Genomic DNA, 26155 nt, shown 5'->3' on the forward strand with positions numbered 1-26155 from the left:
TAATACAAATATGTCCATATTTACCTTGTTTTGTTTTACTTTACTATTTTTTGGGGGGGGGAAAGCCTTTTTTTTTGCAAAAAAACTATGCTTAAAGGCTACCTCTCATCAAATAAACTTTTGATATATTTTAGATTAATGAATGTTGAATAACTTTCCAATAGCATGTTAATGAAAAATATGCTTCTTTCTATTGTATTTTACCCGATCAGTCCTGTCAGCAAGCATTTCTGACTCATGGTGGAGTCCTAAACACTCAGAGCTGCCAGCCTGCTTTGTTCACAGCCAAACAGGCTGTGAACAAAGCAGGCTGGCAGCTCTGAGTGTTCTCCTTTGCGAACAAAGCAGACTGGCAGCTCGTAGTGTTTAGGACTCCAGCATGAGTCTGAAATGCTTGCTGCCAGGACTGGTAGGGAGACCCCTAGTGGTCATTTCTTCAGAGTGGAAAATTAAATAGAAAGAAGCATATTTATTTAATAACATGCAATTGTAAAGTTATTCTGCATACATTAATCTATAATATATCAAAAGTTTTTTTGATGAGAGGTACCCTTTAAAATCGCCCTATCCTGACCTCCTATAACTTTATATTTTTTAATTTTTCCATCTACAGGGCTGTTTGAGGGCTAATTTTTTATATAGTGACATAAAATCAGCAATTCAATTTGTATGTCTGTTTTTTTAAGCTCAATATCAATAATGTTACATTTTAATGGCTTGGACATTTCCTCATTCCGTGAAACCAACTTTTTGTCATGTTTGTTTAATAAAAAAAAATATAAAAAAAAACATGGGAAACAAGCTTTTTTATATTTAAAAAAAACACTGTTTTTTTAAATAACTTTTTAAAACATTTTATAAATCCCTCTAGGGGATATCACTAAGCAATGTTTGGATTGCTTATACTGACCATTAGTATTCTATTGCATAGCAATAATCAGTGAGATCTGTGCTCTGCTAGTAGGATCTGCCTATGGCAAGCAAAGAGACCTAGTAAAAGCCTCCGGCTGCCATAAAAACTAATTGATGCCCTCTAAATACGTTGTGGGGGTGTCGATCGGGTACCTGACCTGTCGGGCAAGATCATAAGTGCAGTGATAGCTATTGATCACGGCACATAAGGGGTTAAATCAATCAACATGATGCCGAAACCAATACAATGATTTTTTTTAAAGTATTTTCATGAATGTGAACACTTCAAAACAGCTTTTATGTCAACCCTAGGAATGTTGCTTCTAATGTAGAAAATAATTGAGATCCTACAGAGTTAGGGTCCAGATAAGCAGTATTTTGTCTCTTTGCTGTTTTATTTTTGGTAAGTTTTCTTAATGTAGCAGTGAGAAAGCAGAAAACATAAGCTTGTTAATGGAAATTGACTCGTTTTCATCCTACTTCTGTCTTCTAAGAGATAAATAGAAGGATCTAAAGAATGCAACATCAAAAAAGATTAACAAGAACAAAGACGTATGGATTAGAATGCCAAGCGCAAATCCAGGGACAATGCAATGAGAGAGCGCGCCCGTCATGTCTGCAGTTTACAGCTCTCTTGTATCAGAGTATTTCATTAAAATTGCATTCGCCTCTGCTAAAACATCAAACTGTTCCATGTATAATGAAGTGTTTGTTTAGGTTGTTGTGTTGTTGTAGACAACATATTCAAAATTACATTAGGGATTATGCAGCTCAATAAATAAGATAAATGTGGAGGAGATGTGTAAATATTTGTCTGTAGACTAAAACAATATGTAACATAATACATTCTATAAAATAGTATTACATTGGATTTTCCTACAGTTATACTTTTCAGCTGTTATAGGGGACTCTCCAGACTACACAATCTGGATGCTGTTATACGGGGAGCTCCAAACTACATAGTTTGGCTGCAGTTATAGGGGGAGGTCCAGACTACATAGCCAGACTGCTGTTATGGGGGCGTTCCAGACTACACAACCAGACTGCTTATAACAGGGGGGGGGGGGGGGGGATCAGACTACACAGACTGCTGTTATGGGGGCGTTCCAGACTACACAACCAGACTGCTGTTATAGGGGAGGGGGGGGGGGGTCAGAATACACAGTTAGACTGCTGTTATAGGGGGAGGTCCAGACTACACAGCCAGATTTTTGTTTGCAGGGGTAAGTTTAGACTACTCAGCCAGACTGCTGTTATAGTGGCACTCAAGACTACCCACCTTACTTCTTTTTTAGGGGCACACTTTACTACATAGCCAGAATTTTGTTATAGGTCAGGTCAATACTACACATCCAGACTGCTGTTATAAGGGGAGGTCCAGACTACACAGCCAGACTGCTGTTATAGGGGAGATCCAGACTACACAGCCAGACTGCTGTTATAAGGGAGGTCCAGACTACACAGCCAGACTGCTGTTATAGGGGAGGTCCAGACTACACAGCCAGACTGCTGTTATAGGGGAGGTCCAGACTACAAAACCAGACTGCTTTTAACAGGGAGGGGGGGGGGGTCAGACTACACAGACTGCTGTTATGGGGGCGTTCCAGCCTACACAACCAGACTGCTGTTATAAGGGGAGGTCCAGACTACACAACCAGACCGCTTTTAACAGGGCGGGGGGGGGGGGGGGGGTCAGACTACACAGACTGCTGTTATGGGGGCATTCCAGACTACACAACCAGACTGCTGTTATAGGGGAGGAGGGGGGGGGGTCAGAATACACAGTTAGACTGCTGTTATAGGGGGAGGTCCAGACTACACAGCCAGGCTGCTGTTGTAGGGGAGGTCCAGACTACACAGCCAGATTTTTGTTTGCAGGGGTAAGTTCAGACTACTCAGCCAGACTGCTGTTATAGTGGCACTCAAGACTACTCACCTTACTTCTTTTTTAGGGGCACACTTATAGAGGAGGTCCAAACTACAAAATCAGACTTCTGTTATAAGGGGAAGTCCAGATTACACAAACAGACTGCTGTTATAGGGGAGGTCCAGACTACACAGCCAGACTGCTGTTATAAGGTGAGGTCCAGACTACACAACCAGACTGCTGTTACAGGGGAGGTCCAGACTACACAGCCAGACTGCTGTTATAGGGGAGGTCCAGACTACACAACCAGACTGCTGTTATAGGGAAGGTCCAGACTACACAGCCAGACTGCTGTTATAGGGGAGGTCCAGACTACACAACCAGACTGTTGTTAACAGGGGGAGGGGGGATGTCAGACTACACAGACTGCTGTTATTTGATGAATTCCTGACTACATATCTAGACTGCTGTTATAGAGGAGGTCCATACTACACAACCAGACTGCTGTTATAGGGGGAGGTCCAGCCTACACTGCCAGACTGCTGTTAAAGAGGAGGTCCAGACTACACAACCAGACTGCTGTTATAGGGGGAGGTCCAGACTACACTGCCAGACTGCTGTTAAAGAGGAGGTCCAGACTACACAACCAGACTGCTGTTATAGGGGAGGTCCAGACTACACAGACAGACTGCTGTTATAGGGGGAGGTCAGGACTACACAACCAGACTGCTGTTATAGGGGGAGGTCCAGACTACACTGCCAGACTGCTGTTATAGGGGAGGTCCAGACTACACAGCCAGACTGCTGTTATAGGGGAGGTCCAGACTACACAACCAGACTGCTGTTATAGGGGAAGTCCATACTACATAGCCAGAATTCTGTTATAGAGGTGGTCCAGACTACACAACCAGACTGCTGTTATAGGGGAGGTCCAGACTACACAACCAAACTGCTGTTATAGGGGATGTCCAGACTACACAGCCAGACTGCTGTTATAGGGGAGATTCAGACTACACAATCAGACTGCTGTTATAGGGGAGATTAAGACTACACAATCAGACTGCTGTTATAGGGGAGGTCTAGACTGCACAACCAGACTACTATTATAGGGGATTGTCCAGACTGCTGTTATAGGGGAGGTCCAGACTACACAGCCAGACTGCTGTTGTAGGGGAGGTCCAGACTACACAACCAGACTTCTGTTATAGGGGAGGTCCAGACTTACTACCAGACTGCTGTTATAGGGGAGGTCCAGACTTACAACCATACTGCTGTTATAGGGGAGGTTCAGACTACACAGCCAGACTGCTGTTATAGGGGAGGTCCAGACTACACAACCAGACTGCTGTTATAGGGGAGGTCCAGACTACACAACCAGACTGCTGTTATAGGGGAGATCCAGCCTACACAACCAGACTGCTGTTATAGGGGAGGTCCAGACTACACAACCAGACTGCTGTTATAGGGGAGGTCCAGACTACACAACCAGACTGCTGTTATAGGGGAAATCCAGACTACACAACCAGACTGCTGTTATAGGGGAGGTCCAGACTACACAACCAGACTGCTGTTATAGGGGAGGTCCAGACTACACAACCAGACTGCTGTTATAGAGGAGGTCCAGACTACACAGCCAGACTGCTGTTATAGGGGAGGGTCCAGACTACACAACCAGACTGCTGTTATAGGGGAGGGTCCAGACTACACAACCAGACTGCTGTTATAGGGGAGGTCCAGACTACACAACCAGACTGCTGTTATAGAGGAGGTCCAGACTACACAACCAGACTGCTGTTATAGGGGAGGTCCAGACTACATAACCAGACTGCTGTTATAGGGGAGGTCCAGACTACACAACCAGACTGCTGTTATAGGGGAGGTCCAGACTACACTCCAGACTTCTGTTATAGGGGAGGTCCAGACTACACAACCAGACTGCTGTTATAGGGGAGGTCCAGACTACATAACCAGACTGCTGTTATAGAGGAGGTCCAGACTACACAGCCAGACTGCTGTTATAGGGGAGGTCCAGACTACACAACCAGACTGCTGTAATAGGGGAGGTCCAGACTACACAACCAGACTGCTGTTATAGGGGAGGGTCCAGACTACACAACCAGACTGCTGTTATAGGGGAGGTCCAGACTACACAACCAGACTGCTGTTATAGGGGAGGTCCAGACTACACAACCAGACTGCTGTTATAGGGGAGGTCCAGACTACACAACCAGACTGCTGTAATAGGGGAGGTCCAGACTACACAACCAGACTGCTGTTATAGGGGAGGTCCAGACTACACAGCCAGACTGCTGTTATAGGGGAGGTCCAGACTACACAGCCATACTGCTGTTATTGATAGTGAACTAGACAATAAAGCCACCTTGCTGTTATAGGAGGACTTCAGATTACACAGCAAAAAAAAATAGTGACAATTTTTTTCAGTTATGCTGTAAAAAATCACTGCTGCAAAATCATACATATTTGCCATCCAGGAGACCAGGGAAGTTGGATCAATCTCAGATCACATTAGCACCCGTCTCAGTTGTATCAGGGTTTGATTGATTTTTTATTTATTTCAAGAATATTGTAGTAAAAATTAAAAACTTGTGAAAACCTGCCAGACCCTATAATAAGTCAATTTGATCCATCAAAATTAATCCAAGTTGTCATGACTCCATTAAAGAGGTACTCTGGTGCTCCAGCATTCTGAATGTTTTGTTCAGAACACACAGAGTCGGAGGCTGTGATCATGATGTCACGCCACGCCCCCTCCATTCATGTCTATGGGAGGGGTATCCACGCCCCCTCCCATAGACATGAATGGAGGGGACATGGCGTGATGGGGGTGTGGGCGTGACGGCACCAGGGGGTATGGGCGTGACAGCTCGAAGGGGTATGGGCGTGACGGCACGAGGGGGTGTGGGCGTGAAGGCACGACCACTGCCGCAGGAACCCGGCATTTGTCTAGAATGCCGGGTGCTGCAGGAGATCGCAGGGGGGCCCCAGCAGCGGGACTCCCGCGATAAGACACCTTATTCCTTATCCTAAGAAGGAAAACCATTACGCTGATATAAGCCTATTAGCAAACCCTTGTGGGAGCTGAAGTGGCTGCAATATTGTATTGGTTGTCACCCAGCTTTTCCTTGTTTAGTTGTTTTGCTAGTTAAAGTAAATGACATTATAATGTTTATCAGATGTGTACGATTATTGTGGGAATACGCTGAGGTAAACAACAACCTTCTAATGTTCCAGGTGTTGTCAAGGTGGATTATGGGGATGTAACCGAGAGAAAATCCCTCCGAGAAAGGCTCAAGTGTAAACCGTTTTCTTGGTACCTAGAAAAAATCTATCCAGACTCCCAGATCCCAAGGCGTTACTTTTCTCTTGGTGAGGTATGATTTATTTTTGTACTATTTTATCTATTTAGCTTGTTTTGTAGTTATTGTGCAGAGTGTTAGTTTACTCAGCTCTCTATTGATTGTATTATACTTGACAGTTTTAGGGTGGTGTGGGAGATTAGCTCTGTCCAGCCAGCCAAATAATGGAAAACAGCTGTCAGAGGCAGTGATACAGAAGTATAGGTTAAAAAAGGGCTTTTTCTGTCTATGTGCAGCAAATTATAAAGTACAACCTTCAGATTCAGGCACAAAACATACAAAATACATCCGGCTTGTCACAGCACTAGATAAACATAGTATTCACTAACTATACAGGTGAGTTCCTACCAGTATGCCAACCAAAACAATGGGCCTCATTTATTAAGAGTTTCGGGTTTTTACTAGTGGGAAAAGTTGTTTCAGACTTGCAGGATTCCTCTCTATTTACTATTGGGAAAAGTCAGGAAAATGTTCTGACCATCTTTTTCTAGGTCGATATTTCCAGCCATTTACCCACAGGATTTTCTGTGAGTTCAATAGTAAATCGGCCCGGTTGTGAAACCACGCCCCTTTCGGGCTGGCCATGCCCCTTTGTGACAGACCACGCCCCTTTTCGGGTTTGACGGATTTTTCAGGCACACACTGTCGCGCACTGGTGCAGACATGTCTCAGACAAAATAACTGGACGGTTTCAGCTTAGTAAATGAGGCCCATTATGTATCAAGATGTATTACCTCACACTAACATTACTGCCCAATAGAAGCTGAAGATCTCATGATTCCAACTTCAAGTACAACTTTCCCTCAGCCTCTCAGTGTAGGCCAATAATGAGCAGCCTTCAGCACCTAGGTTGACTTGTGCCCATCTGTAACCTAAACTAGCCAGGAAGGGAATGATAGTCCCCACTACCAATCTCTATAAAATCCAGGATTTACCAAAGTCTCCAGCCAAGTTGTGTCTTGCTTAGGATAGCCAGCTACCCCAAATTTCACACATCTCCCCCAGCCATTCATTGGATGAAATTTCATAGACATAAGGGATGAATCTTACAGAAATATAACCATCGCTGACCCCCGTTCCTGTCTCGCAGAGGGTTCACCTACAATGAAGAAAAAAATGTATTTGATCCCCTGCTGAGTTTGTATATTTGGCCCCTGGCAAAGAAATGGTCAGTCTGGAATTTTAGTGGCCGGTTCATTTTAACATGAGAGACAGAATAACAACAAAACACAAAAAAATCCGGAAAAATAAATTTTTGATAAAAAATGTAATTGATTTGTATTTTATTCAGTGAACTAAGTATTTCATCCTCTATAAATCAGCAAGGTGTCGTTTATACAGGTAACAAGCTTAGATTAGGAGCACTCACATTAAGGTTTTTAATTGCAATTATTAAATTTAACCCTTTAAGGACTCATGACGTATTGGTACCGTCATAGCGGGTCGGGCCCGGCCGGGACCCGTGGCTAATAGCGCGCGGCATTGATCGCACTGCTGAGCGCTATTAACCCTTTAAACGCGGTGTTCAAAGTTGAACGCCGCGTTTAAAGCGAAAGTGAAAGCATGCCGGTTAGTGGTGAAAGTGAAAGCATGCGGTAAAATTGCGGCATCCCGAACAGCTTACAGGACAGTGGGAGAGCCCCTACCTGCCTCCTCGCTGTCCGATCGCCGAATGACTGCTCACTGCCTGAGATCCAGGCATGAGCAGTCAAGCGGCAGAATCATCGATCACTGGTTTCCTATGAGAAACCACTGATCAATGTAAAAGATCAGTGTGTGCAGTGTTATAGGTCCCTATGGGAGCTATAACATTGCAAAAAAAAGTGAAAAAAAAAAGTGAATAAACATTTAACCCCCTTCCCTATTAATAGTTTGAATCACCCCCCTTTTCCCATAAAAAATAAATAAATAAACTGTGTGAATAAAAATAAACATATATGGTATTGCTGCGTGCGTAAATGTCCGAATTATAAAAATATATCGTTAATTAAACTGCACGGTCAATGGCGTGCGCGTAAAAAAATTCCAAAGTCCAAAATAGTGCCTTTTTGGTCACTTTTTACATCAAGAAAAAAATCATAAAAAGCGATCAATAAGTCCTATCAATGCAAAAATGGTACCGCTAAAAACTTCAGATCACAGCGCAAAAAATTTGCCCCCATACCGCCCCATACGCAGAAAAATAAAAAAACATTATAGGGGTCAGAAGAGGACAATTTTAAACATATAAATTTTCCTGCATGTAGTTATGCTTTTTTCCAGAAGTAATACAAAATCAAATCTGTATAAGTAGGGTATCATTTTAATTGTATGGACCTACAGAATAAAGAGAAGGTGTCATTTTTACCGAAAAATTTACTGTGTAGAAACGGAAGCCCCCAAAAGTTACAAAATGGCGTTTTGTTTTTTTTCTATTTTGTCTCACAATGATTTTTTTTCCATTTTGCCATAGATTTTGGGGTAAAATTACTGATGTAATTACAAAGTAGAATTGGTGGCGCAAAAAATAAGCCAGCATATGGATTTTTAGGTGCAAAATTGAAAGAGTTATGATTTTTTAAAGGTAAGGAGGAAAAAATGAAAATGCAAAAACGGAAAAACGCTGAGTCCTTAAGGGGTTAAAGGGGTACTCCGCCCCTAGACATCTTATCCCCTATCCAAAGGATAGAGGATAAGATGTCTAATTGCAGGGGTCCCTCCGCTGGGACCCCCCGCCACTGGGACCACCTGTCGCTGGGAACCCCCGCAATCTCTTCTGCAGCACCCCTGTCATCTGGTGCATAGAGCGAGCTTCGTTTGTGCCTAATGACTGGTGATGCAGGGGCCAGAAGATTGTGACTTCACGGCCCCGCCCCTCACGTCCCCCCCCTTAATGAAAGTCTATGGGAGGGGGCGTGATGTCACGATCCTCCGGCCCCTAAAATGGACAGCAGAGGTCAGCAGAGAGCACTGTGGTCATGACATCAGAGGAAATACATTTCTTTTTTGGATTTCTCTATAGTATACAGCCCCTAAAAGGTACTAGAAGGATTAAGATTTTTTAATAGAAGTGATTTACAAATCTGTTTAACTTTCTGGCACCAGTTGATTTAAAAAAAAAAAAAAGTTTTCCACAGGAGTACCCCTTTTACTTTGTATTTCCTAACTATACAGGTGACTGCCTACCAGTCACCCGACCAAAACAATATGCATCAATACCTCAATACCTTACACCAGCATTAGCTGCAGACCTTACTCCCAGATCCAACTCCCAGCCTCTTAGTGTAGATTGTAGAATACCTTTTGGTAGCCCAATGAGCATACTTCAGCACTTAGACCAGTATTTTCCAGCCAGGGTGCCTCCAGCTGTTGCAAAACTACAACTCCCAGCATGCCCGGACAGCCTTCGGCTCTTCAGGCATGGGAGTTGTAGTTTTGCAACAGCTGGAGGCACCCTGGTTGAAAGACACTGACCTAGACTAACTTGCGCCAAACTGAAACCTGGACTGGGCAGGAAGGGAATGACAGACCCCACTACCAATCCACATTTCACACCATAAAATCCAGGCCGGTATAAAGGACTTAGCAAAGTCTTCAGTTAATTGCGTTTTGCTAAGGTGCACATGCCTTTTAAATGGTTAAATAAAATAGCCCCACCTATGAGTAAGTACATTAAATACACAGGATCTATTTACAAGGTATATAACACAGAACACAGGGGTTCTCAGTGTTTTACAATATATCTGAATATGTGATTTACCCCGTAGCTGCCAGTCATTCTGTGTTGCTGTTTGGAGCTTTCAGAATTGCACATAATGAATAGAGCTGCAAACACATTTATCCTCACGCAAACACCGCGGCATCTCCAACCAACACGGCCCCTGGTGTTTAATTATCCTGTATTTTGTTCCTAATTTAGTACAGGGACTGTGTTAGAGGATGTGATTTAGCATTTCCTCAGAAAATGGCATATGTATTTTATACATGGTATTGACCGTATTCTGCCAGGAATAACACCGATAAATATTCACAGGATGAAAACAAGTCTCAATGGCACAAAAAGAGCTTTACATGTGGAAAATGCCTTAAAGGAAATGTAACATTAAACAGGTTGTGGTCGAGTGAGACAACTACAGCTGATAATAACTGTATACAGCACTGGACAGACTGTATACATGTCCCTGCCATGATAGATAGATAGATAGATAGATAGATAGATAGATAGATAGATAGATAGGTAGATATGGGATAGATAGATAGATAGATATCCAAGAAGAAGCTGCAGCACTCAAAATTATGAGTGTAGAAATGGTGTTTATTCCATATCAATACTAAAAAGTGCAACGTTTCTGCTGCCAGTGCAGCCTTTTTCAAGCAACAAACAGTGATCACATGGGTGCTATATATATGCAAATACACAAATAAATCAATAAAGTAACTAATCAAAAAATTAAGAGGTATATACCATGTAAAGTGCTATAAGATATAGGGCATAAATTGCCACTATAATAATAAAGTGCATGGTGGACAGTGTTTGTTAAAAACACAATAAAACTTTACAAAGGCTACGTTTTACAGCCAAAGGTATCATAATACAGTAATTACATCATTAAGTTCAAACATGTGTTACATAATTAATGACTATACGGGAGGCGGGATGGTTCAGTTGCACTCACCCTATGTATTATATTCCAACATACGTACAGTGTAACCAGCGATGCAGCCTGGGCGTCCGCGCACGTGGCCACGTGACGCGCCAAGTCACATGATCCTCCTCCATCGCGTCACGTGTCCGCGCGCACTTCCGGCCATGCGCACTGACATGTAAACAATGAGCAGCCCTATTGGAACAAATGCGCATGTGCGCATGCCCAACGATGTGACTCTAGATGCGGTTCGCAGTCTGAGAAATAGCAAGTATGGGAAAAAAAGTAAAATGAAATAAAATAAATAGAGAAAGATGTGTAGAGCAATAGGACGAAGAATAATGAAATAAAAATCAAAATAAAATATAAGTAGAAAAAAATGGAAAAAATGAAAAAACTGAAAAAAATGAAGAAAATGAAAAAATATATAATAAAATAAATAAATAAAAAAAGTAATAATAATAAAATAATCTAATAATATAAAATAATAAATAAAAAAATTATAAAATAAATAAAAATAAAAATATAAAATAAAATAAATATAAAATGAAAAAGAGGAGGACGTTGCAGCCACCCTATAAATTTTGCTATCTTGCCATATTATTATTGAGTTCAGTGTGACCTACACTTAATTTCATTATGCCATTAACATGGTGACTCTTCATCTCATTTTCTCTTTCTGGTTTATTTAATCTTTTGCTTTTTTATTTTATTTTAATTTATTTATATATAAAATTATTTTATTTTTTCATAATTTATTTTATTTATTTTTATTATTCTTTTGGACATATAGAGCACTAGTCTGATAAAGTACGGATGACTTTATGGATGCAGTGGCCATTAAAGGGGGTGACCCAACCTCATGATTTGGCCTTCCATAGTTGGCTAGATGGCGTTTAATTACGCCTTCGCGTCTCCTGTGGTAGGGCTCACCTGGGTGAAGATACACCACCTTCCTGGGTGGCCCTATAATAGGCACAGAGGTATATAAAAAATTGGCCCTGAGTGATTGATATACATGCCTGGTTAACAGACAGAAATGTTCATATTTTTGTCCATTTTTGTTAAAATATTTTACATTTTTATTCATTTTTATTATTCTTTTTTCATTTTATATTTATTTTATTTTATATTTTTATTTATTTTATTATTTATTTATTATTTTATATTATTATATTATTATTTTATTATTATTTTTTATTTATTTATTTATTTTATTATATATTTTTTCATTTTCTTAATTTTTTTCAGTTTTTTCATTTTTTTCATTTTTTTCTACTTATCCCATACTTGCTATTTCTCAGACTCTATTCTGACTTCTATTGCGGCCGTTGCGAACCGCATCTAGAGTCACATCGTTGGGCATGCGCACATGCGCATTTGTTCCAATAGGGCTGCTCATTGTTTACATGTCGGTGCGCGTGGCCGGAAATGCGCGCGGACACGTGACGCGATGGAGGAGGATCATGTGACTTGGCGCGTCACGTGGCCACGCACGCGGACGCCCATGCTGCATCGCTGGTTACACTGTACGTATGTTGTAATATAATACATAGGGTGAGTGCAACTGAACCATCCCGCCTCCCGTATAGTCATTAATTATGTAACACATGTTTGAACTTAATGATGTAATTACTGTATTATGATATCTTTGGCTGTAAAACGTAGCCTTTGTAAAGTTTTATTGTGTTTTTAACATACACTGTCCACCATGCACTTTATTATTATAGTGGCAATTTATGCCCTATATCTTATAGCACTTTACATGGTATATACCTCTTAATTTTTTGATTGTTTACTTTATTGATTTGTTTGTGTATTTGCATATATATAGCACCCATGTGATCACTGTTTGTTGCTTGAAAAAGGCTGCACTGGCAGCAGAAACGTTGCGCTTTTTAGTATTGATATGGAATAAACACCTTTTCTACACTCACAATTTTGAGTGCTTGCACCATCTACTATCCATTTGGGCGCTGCTCTATATTTTGTTTGCTGTCTAGATAGATAGATAGATAGATAGATAGATAGATAGATAGAAGAAATATCCGCAGCACACACGTATTCGTGAAAAATCAAACGGTGGTTTATTCCATCAGAAAAACATGATTTGTAGAGAACAACGTTTCAACCACCTCTCCTGGTCTTTTCCAAGCTCAGCATACAAAGTGGATCACACATATTGTATAGGAGTGCTAATCAAGCACAGACAATAAAGTGATTAATTATTCAGTGTCAAAATAACTAAAAATACAAATTCATATCTAAACATCAATAAATCAGTGCATCTTCAAAACATCATCCCAATGTGCATGTACATAATGTAATATAAAGATGTATAACAATCATGCAGATAACATACATCTTTGTGGAATTAGATCACAAATTCTGCACAATCCAGTGATTATAAAAAGCTTTCACCTGTGGCTTAAAAACAATATATACAGTGATCTGGGGAGCGCTCACTCACCGGGACACCACGTTGCTTTCAATGCGGCTTGTAAACAATGAGACAGCTCATGCGTGCCGTGACCAGTCAGTCTCACGGCCGCACGTCAGTTAACGCATGCGCAGAGCGCTACATAATAGCACAATCGCATGTGTACAACGTAATGTCCGGTCATGTGTGTCAACAGAGAGGAGCGTGCGGGTAACCATAGCAACATACATAAAGTCAATAATTCGGATCTGACCATCCAATAGTGGGAAGTAACGGCTCCGTATTTAACCCGGCAGCCAATCTGAGATAATAAATGAAAAATAAATTAAAAAATGAAAAATCGGGTCCAAGGTCCTCTAGCATGCACACATGTTGGAGCTGCGTACCAAACTTTCTGTGGTTGCAGGTGGGAATAGGAGACCGATCCACAGCACCATTGATGTGTCAAGCATCAATCACCCATAACTTAAGTGACCCACGGGACCACCAAATAGGTGGCACCCGGAGACCACACAGGTTAACCCCCTGCATTCCCTCAGCCCTCTCGGCTCTGCATAATAGGTACCCAACAAATCGTGTGGGACAAAACAGTCAAGGTCCTTATAGAGCACCCTTCTCAGGACGGTATTAACCGACCAAACAGAAAAATAACTAGAAAATAAAAAATAAATAATAATAAAAAAAATGCTCAAATAAAATGAATGAGACCCCACTTAAAGCTCACTCTCTATGAACAACGCAGACATACGGAAAATACAGAAACTTTAATAGCATAAAGATACATATAGGCAATTGATGAAAGAAAAATATATATTTTTTAAATGTCCGGTGAGTAGAGGCTTTTCTCCCGCAATGAACCACTGTAAAAAAGCAAGAAATCCAAAATTAATACAAAGTTAATTACTTGCATACAATTTGCATAAAATTAAACAAAACTGTGTATACTGAATATACAGATACCGACATGTCATGTCACCGGGCTATGTACAAAGAAACTACCTCCCCACTATTCTTGATGACATTTTAAAGTCTACATTTAAGCCATTCGGTTTTAATGACCCTAGCTGAAATATCCATTTCAATTCCAGTTTTTTAAGTATGGCCTGTCGATCACCACCCCTCTTTAAGGGGGGAACATGATCTAAAATCATAAAGCGTAAAGTGCTTTCTGCATGTCCAAATTCCCCAAAATGTTTTGGTACAGGTAAGTCCGTTTTTTGTTTTCTGATGGTGTACCTATGTTGGTTTAGCCTTGTTTTCATGTCCCATGTAGAGGAGTCCACATGGGCACCACAAGGCATAGACCACGAAAGAAGAGTTGCAATCTAAATAATATTTGATGGGGTACTCATCATTGGTCACAGGGTGTATGAACTTCTCTCCCTTCACCATGTATCTACAACTGACACATGTCCTGCAGGGGAAACTACCCTTCCTTTCCACAGAGAAAAACTTTTGTGTCGCTCTCCCTTTAGCTGAGACATCAGCCTTCACCAGTTGGTTCTTAAAATTTCTGGCCCTCCTGTATGACATCAAGGGGGGTGTGGTAAACTCAGGAATGTCAACATAACCACTTAAGACATGCCAGTGTTTACGTAAAATGTTGCCTATCAAGGGTGAAGGGAGGCTGTCACAACTAGACTACTGAAGGCCAACTTTACTGAAGAGAGGATTGACTTTGTTACTGCTTTGCTGAGATTAGTTCTAGAGAATAATTATTTCATGTTTGACAATAAGCTGTATTTACAGCACCGGGGGACCGCTATGGGCAGTAACGTGGCCCCAACTTACGCAAATCTGTTTATAATGGAGTTTGAGGAACGTTTTGTCTATGTGCCCCACCACTCCAGGTTTATCCTGGAGTGGTGGCGGTATATAGACGATATTTTTTTTTTATTTGGACTGGTAATCTTGACCAACTGCTTTTGTTTCAGGACTATTTGAATAGCCATCTCTCAGACATCCAATTTACTTTGACTCTCTCGACACATGCCATCAGTTTTCTTGATGTACTCATCACTATTGAAGAAGTACGTTTAGCCACAAATCTGTTTACTAAGGACACGGACAATAATACACTTCTGAGGTATGACAGCTGCAGCCCTAGACCTATGGTAAACTCCTTGCCCTTTAGCCAAATGCTGAGGGCAAGGAGGATTACTGACACACCAGACAAACTGGAGAAAGCATTAGAATGTATGACCCACAATTTTAGACAGAGGGGCTATCCTCAGCACCTTATTCAGAGACAACGGGCGAGGGTCATGAGTATAGACAGAGGGGGACGATTGACACAGGACCACTCTACATCTACACGCATAGCCTTTGTCAGCACCTATTATGACATTTCACCCTTGATAGGATAAAATTTTTACGTAAACACTGGCATGTCTTAAGTGGTTATGTTGACATTCCTGAGTTTACCACACCCCCCTTGATGTCATACAGGAGGGCCAGAAATTTAAAGGACTGACTGGTGAAGGCTGATGTCTCGGCTAAAGGGAGAGCGACACAAAAGTTTTTCTCTGTGGAAAGGAAGGGTAGTTTCCCCTGCAGGACATGTGTCAGTTGTAGATACATGGTGAAGGGAGAGAAGTTCATACACCCTGTGACCAATGATGAGTACCCCATCAAATATTATTTAGATTGCAACTCTTCTTTCGTGGTCTATGCCTTGTGGTGCCCATGTGGCCTCCTCTACATAGGGGAGACCACATGGAACATGAAAACAAGGCTAAACCAACATAGGTACACCATCAGAAAACAAAAAACGGACTTACCTATACCAAAACATTTTGTGGAATTTGGACATGCAGAAAGCAATTTACACTTTATGATTTTAGATCATGTTCCCCCCTTAAAGAGGGGTGGTGATCGACAGGCCATACTTAAAAAACTGGAATTGAAATGGATATTTCAGCTAGGGTCATTAAAACCGAATGGTTTAAATGTAGACTTTAAAATGTCATCAAGAATAGTGGGGAGGTAGTTTCTTTGTACATAGCCCGGTGACATGACATGTCGGTATCTGTATATTCAGTATACACAGTTTTGTTTAATTTTATGCAAATTGTACGCAAGTAATTAACTTTGTATTAATTTTGGATTTCTTGCTTTTTTACAGTGGTTCATTGCGGGAGAAAAGCCTCTACTCACCGGACATTTAAAAAATATATATTTTTCTTTCATCAATTGCCTATATGTATCTTTATGCTATGAAAGTTTCTGTATTTCATTTTATTTGAGCATTTTTTTTTATTATTTATTTTTTATTTTCTAGTTATTTTTTCTGTTTGGTTGGTTAATACCGTCCTGAGAAGGGTGCTCTATAAGGACCTGGACTGTTTTGTCCCACACGATTTGTTGGGTACCTATTATGCAGAGCCGAGAGGGCTGATGAAATGCAGGGGGTTAACCTGTGTGGTCTCCGGGTGCCACCTATTTGGTGGTCCCGTGGGTCACTTAAGTTATGGGTGATTGATGCTTGACACATCAATGGTGCTGTGGATCGGTCTCCTATTCCCACCTGTAACCACAGAAAGTTTGGTACGCAGCTCCAACATGTGTGCATACTAGAGGACCTTGCACCCGATTTTTCATTTTTTCATTTATTTTTCATTTATTATCTCAGATTGGCTGCCGGGTTAAATACGGAGCCGTTACTTCCCACTATTGGATGGCCAGATCCGAATTATTGACTTTATGTATGTTACTATGGTTACCCGCACGCTCCTCTCTGTTGACACACATGACCGTACATTACGTACCACACATGCGATTGTGCTGTTATGTAGCGCTCTGCGCATGCGTTAACTGCCGTGCGGCCGTGAGACTGACTGGTCACGGCACGCATGCGCTGTCTCATTGTTTACAAGCCGCATTGAAAGCAACGTGGTGTCCCGGTGAGTGAGCGCTCCCCAGATCACTGTATATATTGTTTTTAAGCCACAGGTGAAGGCTTTTTATAATCACTGGTTTGTGCAGAATTTGTGATCTAATTCCACAAAGATGTATGTTATCTGCATGATTGTTATACATCTTTATATTACATTATGTACATGCACATTGGGATGATGTTTTGAAGATGCACTGATTTATTGATGTTTAGATATGAATTTGTATTTTTAGTTATTTTGACACTGATTAATTAATCACTTTATTGTCTGTGCTTGATTAGCACTCCTATACAATATGTGTGATCCACTTTGTATGCTGAGCTTGGAAAAGACCAGGAGAGGTGGTTGAAACGTTGTTCTCTACACTCATGTTTTTCTGATGGAATAAACCACCGTTTGATTTTTCACGAATACGTGTGTGTTTCTTCTATTTTGCGTATGGGCCTCTGACCAAGGTCCGGTCTCTGCGTGCACCACTGCATAATTTTCTTGGACTGGATAGTGCTGCTTTCCTCCTGTGTTTTTAGATAGATAGATAGAAATGAGATACATAAGGGATAGATATTAGATGATAGATAGATATGAGATAGATAGATATGGGATAGATAGATATGGGATAGATAGATGTGGGATAGATAGATAGATAGAAATGAGATAGATAGATAGATAGATAGAAATGAGATAGATAGATGGATAGGGGATAGATATTAGATAGATAGATAGGTATGAGATAGATAGGTATGAGATAGATAGATAGATAGATAGATAGATATGAGATAGATAGATATGAGATAGATAGATATGAGATAGATAGATATGAGATAGATAGATATGAGATAGATAGATAGGTATGGGATCAATAGATAGATAGATAAATAGATATATATAGGAGATGATAGAGGGATGATAGATATTAGATAGATAGATAGATAGATAGATAGATAGATATTAGATAGATAGATAGATAGATAGATAGATATAGGATTGATAAGGGATAGATAGATTCCATTTTTCTCAGTGGGTACTGGAGGAGTCCTAGCCTTGTGTGGTATATATGGATAATATTTTTTAAATATATACTCACACCTTCTAAGTTGTATTCTTACCATGAGAGTGGTGCATAGTTGTAACGGAGCTGGATGTGGATCCTCTAACCTGTGTGGCTGATGACTCGGACCGTATTGGGGAGTGGAGTCTAAGGTGCCGCTGGTCTTCACCAGAGCCCGCCGCAAGGCAGGATGGGCTTGCTGTGGTAGGTGACACCCAGGTCGCCACCCCCAACACGGCTCGACCACACAGGTATCAAGTCGGGTGCAAACAGTAATTATGGGTGTACTGGCCCTTTAAATCTCAGAGCTCCGCCGCGCGCCCTAGGAGACGGGGGCGCGCACGACAGAGCTGAGGACACAGGAGCGGAAGCGGCAGCAGCACAGGGTGAGTGACAAGCCGGGATTCGCATGCGGGCGCGTCCCGCGATGCGCATCCCGGCCCCGCCGGCAGCCGGGGACAGATGAACAATGCGCTCACGGCTAGTGCAGGCGGCCGGAGCGCAGGGCATAACAATAGTCTGACAATGTGTCCTTTTTTAGGTTGTACATCCCTAAACTAGATGAACATTCAGCCTTACTATGCTTCACTGTATCCATTCAATTTGTACAACTGAACACAATATAACTTTGTTCTCTTTTACTTATAGATCCGAAATGTGGAAACCAACCAATGTCTGGATAATATGGGTCGTAAAGAGAATGAGAAAGTTGGTATCTTCAATTGTCATGGCATGGGAGGCAACCAGGTCAGTTATACTTGGATCATATGAAGCCATGTGTGCGGATCCTTAAAGATCCATCAGCGGAATATAGGCTGACATAATATGGATGAAGGTTCTCATAAAACAGCCCTATAGTTTGGTTTTAATTCATTTTTTTACTTACTTGGAAAGGAGTCTTGGACTCCCTGCCCGGCTTCCAGCTCTTGCACACTGCACGGATGAAGCCAAGCATTTGTAATGAAGAGAAATGGAGGGGGAGCTGGATGAGGGAGTTCGGGACTCTGATCCTGGTAAGTGAAAAGTGTTTTTAAACTGGGTAGAGGGGCTGGGCAACTTTTGGGACAATAAACTAGTGTTGAGCGGCATAGGCCATATTCGAATTCGCAATATTTCGCAATATATGGACGAATATTCGTCATATATTCGCTAAATTAGCATATGCGAAAAATAGCATAAACCAAAATTAGCATATGCGAAAATTCGCAAATGCAAAAATTAGTTTGTTTACTGTGAAAAAAAACAAAAAACAATATTCGTAATTGCGAATATATAGTGCTATATTCGTGAATATTCGCGAATTCGCGAATATGCGATATTCGCGAATAAAATTCGCATTGCGAATATTCGCGAGCAACACTACAATAAACCTCAGCTGTATAGTCACATGCTGGTGATCTAGAGACCCCAAACTAACTCATGGTAGTACTGTACAAGGTAATGGTCAAAACTATGTAAAATATCTTATCAGAGAAAATGCCTTTCTCCCCTAATCAGGCTACTGCCCTTTATTCTGAATTAAATATGTGTGCCTAGAGATGGTACAGCTCACTGAAAGATCAGATTACAGCTGCCCACAGAAATCTATAGAGAAGGGAAAGGGAAGTAGAGGGAGTGGATGGAAAGAGACAGAAGCAGAGAGACAAAGAGAAAGGAGAGCATTTTTAGCAAGGGCCATATCTTCACAGTTTTCACTTCTGCTACTCCTGAGGGTATGTTTGGAGATAAAGGAGAGCAGGATCTCCTCTTCTGTGTGTGTATTGGAGATATCAAAGAACAGGCTCTATCCACTAGCCCAAAATTAGAGATGGAAGCAAGGAGGAAAACTTGTGAAAATGCCAAATACAATGCATTTAAAAAGTATCAGGGCTTTCCATTCCTCTTGATCATCTCTGAGATGTTTCTGCATCTCGACTGGAGTCACCTGTGGTAAATGCTGTATAAATGGAAAGAAGTCTCGGCACTCACGTATTCTCTGCAAAACTTTAGTGTTTATTCACATATCTTCTTAATAGCGATACACAGGATGCGTTTCGGCCAGAAGCCATTGTCAACCATGATGCTCACAAGTTAAAGGGGTATTCCAGGAAAAAAACTTTTTATATATATATATATATATATATATATATATATATATATATAATCAACTGGCTCCAGGAAGTTAAACAGATTTGTAAATTACTTCTATTAAAAAATCTTAATCCTTCCAATAATTACCAGCTGCTGAAGTTGAGTTGTTCTTATCTGTCTGGCAACAGTGCTCTCTGCTGACATCTCTACTTGTCTCGGGAACAGAGTAGAAGAGGTTTGCTATGGGAATTTGCTTCTACTCTGGACAGTCCCCGAGACACGTGTCATCAGAGAGCACTTAGACAGAAAAGAACAACTCAACTTCAGCAGCTAAAAAGTACTGAAAGGATTAAGATTTTTTAATAGAAGTAATTTACAAATGTGTTTAACTTTCTGGAGCCAGTTGATATATATGAAAAAAAAGTTTTTTCCTGGATAACCCCTTTAACATGTAATACAATTTATAGGAAGCCAGCCCCATCCGGTAGGATCCAAACATATATATATACAAAACAAAGGAACGTATAACCTGTATCTAAGGTCACATATCTTGACTGTATTATCGCTTGTTATTCTCTAAGTTGTATCTAAAATAGAGAAATATTTGATGTTAGTAAAACATATATATATATATATGTATATATATATAGAATACCAAAGATCAGGAGGATGTAAGAATTATTTTATATAAATTTTTTTATCCTCCTGATGTTTGGTATTCTATGTATTTTTTACTAACATCAAATATTTCTCTATTTTAGATACAATGTAGAGAATAACAAGCAATAATACAGTCAAGATATGTGACCTGAAATACAGGTTATACGTTCCTTTGTTTCGTATATAAGTTTGGATACTTTTGGTATATGTTTGTTTATCTCTCCAGTCCGTATGATAGTTGACACCTGTATAGAATTAATGCTAATGAACAGCCTACCGGATGGGGCTGGCTTCCTATAAATTACGTTAACTTGTGAGCCTAACGGTTGACAACGGCTTCTGGCCGAAACTCGTCCTGTGCGTACTCCACTGCTCAACGTTTGGAATAAACCGTTCCGAAAGCTAGAGCCGGCGCTGGGAGCTTGTGATGCCACAGCCCCGCCCCCTTCATGGCGTTACGCCCCACCCCCTCAATGCAAGTCTATTGGAGGGGGCGTGACGGCTGTCACGCCCCCTCCCATAGACTTGCATTGAGGGGGTGGGGCGTGACATCATGATGGGGCGGGGCTATGATGCCACGAGCTCCTGGCGCCGGCTCCAGCGTTTGGAACACTTTTTTCCAAGAGTACCCCTTTAAGAAGATGTGTGAATAAACACTAAAGTTTTGCAGAGAATACGTGAGTGCCGAGACTTCTTTCCATTTATACAGCATTTATCCTTGGTCTGCGATCACCACCTTACGGATTACGAGTGCCGACTCCATTTGCTCTACCTTTTTTAAATGCTCCAAATTTATCAACCTCCCTATGATAGAACGATAAATATGTCACACATAAGCAAAACCAAAGCAAAAAAAATAAATAAAAAATGGCATAAAAATTGGTATGGTGTAGTATTGTGTCTATGTAACTTTGCAGCTATTGTTATTATACAACTATTTGTTTACACCTATCCACACTACAATTATTTTTCTTGCATATGTTAGCTAATCTTGTCACTAGAGATGAGCGAACTTACAATAAATTCGATTCGTCTCGAACTTCTCGGCTCGGCAGTTGATGACTTTTCCTGCGTAAATGAGTTCAGCTTTCAGGTGCTCCCGTGGGCTAGAAAAGGGGGATACAGTCCTAGGAGACTCTTTCCTAGGACTGTATCCATCTTTTCCAGCCCTCCGGAGCACCTGAAAGCTGAACTCATTTACGCAGGAAAAGTCATCAACTGCCGAGCCGAGAAGTTTGTGATGAATCGAATTTACTGTAAGACTGTGACACCTGAGTGACACCTGTTTTGTTTTGTCCCCCTTGGGTGGAATTCTTCCATTTTTAATGTAATATGTACCAATAAAAGAATGATATATTTTGTTATAATATGGTTTAAATGACTACATTCTTTCTTTTTTTGTGGTTTGATATGTATTTGGGAGGTCATATAGCAATCTTTTTTTGGCGGACATGTATAATTTACACACTGTGTATTGATAATTGAGTAGTACTCACTAAGATACCCTATATATGAAATACATTTTTTCATTTAGGGGCAGAGTACCCTAAGTCCTGAATAAAGGGTCTGAATACGTATGTCATTACAATATTTTATTTTTTTTCTTAAAAAAATAAAAAAAAAATAGCAAAGATTGTTTAGCATTCTATTTTCACTTTGTCATTATGGGATATTATGTACAGAATGATGGGAGAATTTTTTTCGTAGCACAAGGCCGAAAATAAATGTAAAATATGGCTTAAAACTTCGAATGTACTGTACAACGAGTTACATATTGACTAGAATAGTTTATTACACACAATAGGTCATTTCAGTGTTTTCCAACCAGGGTATCTCCAGCTGTTGCAAAACAACATTTATAGTTGTAGTTTTGCCACAGTTGGAAGCACCCTGTTTGGAAACACTGGTTTATTCAAAGAAAGTTACTTGAAAGCACAGGTACACTTTAAAGTGCAGATCAATCCACAGCCAGGGGATCAGAATATGCTTGTTGTTGTGTTGTTGTTTGTGTTGTTGTTTGTGTTGTGTTGTGTTGTTTTGTCATTCTGTTTTGTGTTTTGTCTTGTGGTGTTGTGTTGTGTTTTTGTTTTGTGTTGTTGTTTTGTTACAAATTCAGGATTCATTCCAAAACAGACCAAAAACAAACAAACAAACAAAAAATCTTCATGACTAATTGAATAAAATTATTTTTCTGAATAATTTATGTTGGTTGATAAATGAACCAGATTTGGGATAATAGATTCAGGTCTGCACTTTCGCCAATATTTTGTTCCATTTATTATTCTGCATGGTTTCTGAGAGATAGCTTTCCCTGATTTGCACCTCTCTCGCAGCCTTTGTGATTTACAGTAGTCACTGGGGACTTGTGCCGATCCATCTTCTTGTGGTACCCATCGGCTCTACTGCTGTCATTCTTCTTCCTTGCTCATTCCGTAGGGAATTCTGTTCTACAGGAGCTGCTATCACACAATTTTGCCCCTGACTAGCATTTGCACTACAGAAGCCGTCTAAAGAAAATGGAAACTGGGACTTTTTACAAAAGGTGCATTGCTCCAAAAATGATAGAAACTTACCATAAAGTACAAGTTTCTGCTTTCTTAGTTTTCAGAGTTATAACACTATTAAAGGGGTACTCCTCTGCCCCAGTGCTCGGAACATTTTGTTCCAAATGCTTGTAGCGGGCGGTGGGGGTCATGGCATCACAGCCCCAGCCCTCGTGACATCACTGCATTGAGGGGGTGTGGCATGATCCCAGAGGGGCGTGGCTGTGACATCATGCCCCCCACTACCCACTACCCACACAAAGGTAGTGGGGGTCCCAGCTGTGGGACCCCCATGATCAGACATCTTATCCCCTTTGGATAGGGGATAAGATATCTAGTGCCAGAGTACCCCTTTAAGGTCCTATCTAGTTTGCCATTACAGCACTCATTGTTGTTAAACTTAATGTAGAACTATATCACTTCTTCAAGGAACGGAGTAAAAAGGATCTGTTCCACTCAATCGGTGGTAGAAGCCCTCCTCCCCCACCTCCCCCTCAGTATGCTGTATGCCCTAGATACCCAGGCAAGAGCTGCTTTCCGCCAATGGAGCAAAGCAAAGAACCAATGTATCCCACTCTATTCCTCCTTTTTTGTAGCCGCAGACACCTTTAAAGGGGTTATCCAGTGGGTGTGGGTGTGTGTGTGGGGGGGGGTTTGTTTCAAAATTATGTCCATTGTGTTATATATAGAAAAACAAGCCTTTACTTACCTCAAACGCTCCCACGGTGCCTCTGGTGCCCTGCTTTGGTCCCCCAATCCAATCATCTTCCTGAGCTGTAACATGATGTGTCGTCCCCAGAAGGTACCAGGACCCAATGTATCATACTGATGCTCAGTGAATCACTGGTCGAAACAATGTCCCGCCTCGAGAAAGATCGGAGGAGAAGAGCAGGACATCAGAGGTAACGCAGGTAAGTAAAGGTTTATTTTTTTATATCCCACACAATGACCATCATTTTTAACCCCAATCCCCCTCCATCACTGTTAGGGGGGGGGGGGGGGGGGGTAACAACTATGTGGGGGCACTATTGTCTGACAGACAATTCATGATTAGAATTGATCCCCATGATGTCCCAGACCAGTTTGAAGATAAAAGAAATGGAAAGGACCTTATAAATAGATATCAACATCAGAAAGACCCCCCATGTTTATCTATGGCAGATTACACAGGCCCTAAGCATTATGAGGGGGATACACAGGTGGGGTGCAGATAAGGGTTCCATCTGGCCGGACCAGCACAGACGGTATATTGGCCACCCTGCTGGTATTTTTATATTAAAAATATCGGCAATGCAATGGCCGGCATTCATCCAACCAATCCTCCAACTCTTGGAATGTTGCACCATTACCTATACAAGTGTTTCCCAACCAAAGCGCCCCCAGCTGTTGCAAAACTACAACTCCCAGCATGCCCGGACAGACAACGGCTGTCCGGGCATGCTGGGAGTTGTAGTTTTGCAACATCTGGAGGCACCCCTGGTTGGAAACACTGACCTATACTACACTGCTAAAAAAATTAAAGGAAACACTAAAATAACAAATCCTAGATCTGAATGAATGAACTAATCGTATGAAATACTTTCCTCTTTACATAGTTGAATGTGCAGACAACAAAATCACACAATAATTATCAATGGAAATCAAATTTATCAACCCATGGAGGTCTGGATATGGGGTCACACTCAAAATCAAAGTGGAAAACCGCACTACAGGCTGATCCAACTTTATGTAATGTCCTTAAAACAAGTCACAATGAGGCTCAGTAGTGTGTGGCCTCCACGTGCCCGTATGACCTCCCTACAATGCCTGGGCATGCTCCTGATGAGGTGACGGATGGTCTCCTGAGGGATGTCCTCCCAGACCTGGACTAAAGCATCCGCCAACTCCTGGACAGTCTGTGGTGCAACGTGGAGTTGGTGGATGGAGCGAAACATGATGTCCCAGATGTGCTCAATCGGATTCAGGTCAGGGGAACGGGCGGGCCAGTCCATAGCATCAATGCCTTCCTCTTGCAGGAACTGCTGACACACTCCAGCCACATGAGGTCTAGCATTGTCTTGCATTAGGAGGAACCCAGGACCAACCGCACCAGCATATGGTCTCACAAGGGGTCTGAGGATTTCATCTCGGTACCTAATGGCAGTCAGGCTACCTCTGGCAAGCACCTGGAGGGCTGTGCGGCCCCCCAAAGAAATGCCCCCCAAAACCATTACTGACCCACCGCCAAACCGGTCATGCTGGAGGATGTTGCAGGCAGCAGAACGTTCTCCACAGCGTCTCCAGACTCTGTCATGTCTGTCACATGTGAAGAGCACAGGGCGCCAGTGGCGAATTTGGCAATCTTGGTATTCTCTGGCAAATGCCAAACGTTCTGCACGGTGTTGGGCTGTAAGCATAACCCTCACCTGTGGACGTCGGGCCCTCATATCAACCTCATGGAGTCTGTTTCTGACCGTTTGAGTGGACACATGCACATTCGTGGCCTACTGGAGGTCATTTTGCAGGGCTCTGGCAGTGCTCCTCCTTGCACAAAGGCAGAGGTAGCGGTCCTGCTGCTGGGTTGTTGCCCTCCTACGGCCTCCTCCACGTCTCCTGATGTACTGGCCTGTCTCTTGGTAGCGCCTCCATGCTCTGGACACTACGCTGACAGACACAGCAAACCTTCTTGCCACAGCTCGCATTGATGTGCCATCCTGGACGAGCTGCACAACCTGAGC

At 41.6% G+C, this 26155-nt stretch overlaps 1 protein-coding gene across 8 annotated transcripts in view; it reads left to right on the top strand.

Moving 5' to 3' along the window:
* The window catches only part of GALNT13 (polypeptide N-acetylgalactosaminyltransferase 13), a 354352-nt gene that overhangs the window by 265505 nt on the left and 62692 nt on the right, over positions 1–26155 (top strand). For all 8 annotated transcript variants that reach the window (XR_008847277.1, XR_008847278.1, XM_056536509.1 and 5 more), the window contains exons 8-9: positions 6032–6171; positions 18814–18912. Coding sequence is in view for 6 of the 8 variants with exons in the window: in XM_056536509.1 (XP_056392484.1) it covers positions 6032–6171; positions 18814–18912 (239 nt within the window). In the remaining 2 variants the exon portion in view is untranslated. The remainder of the gene's footprint in view (positions 1–6031; positions 6172–18813; positions 18913–26155) is intronic.

This window comes from Hyla sarda, chromosome 8 (genome assembly GCF_029499605.1).
Source record: "Hyla sarda isolate aHylSar1 chromosome 8, aHylSar1.hap1, whole genome shotgun sequence".
NCBI classification, from domain to species: domain Eukaryota; kingdom Metazoa; phylum Chordata; class Amphibia; order Anura; family Hylidae; genus Hyla; species Hyla sarda.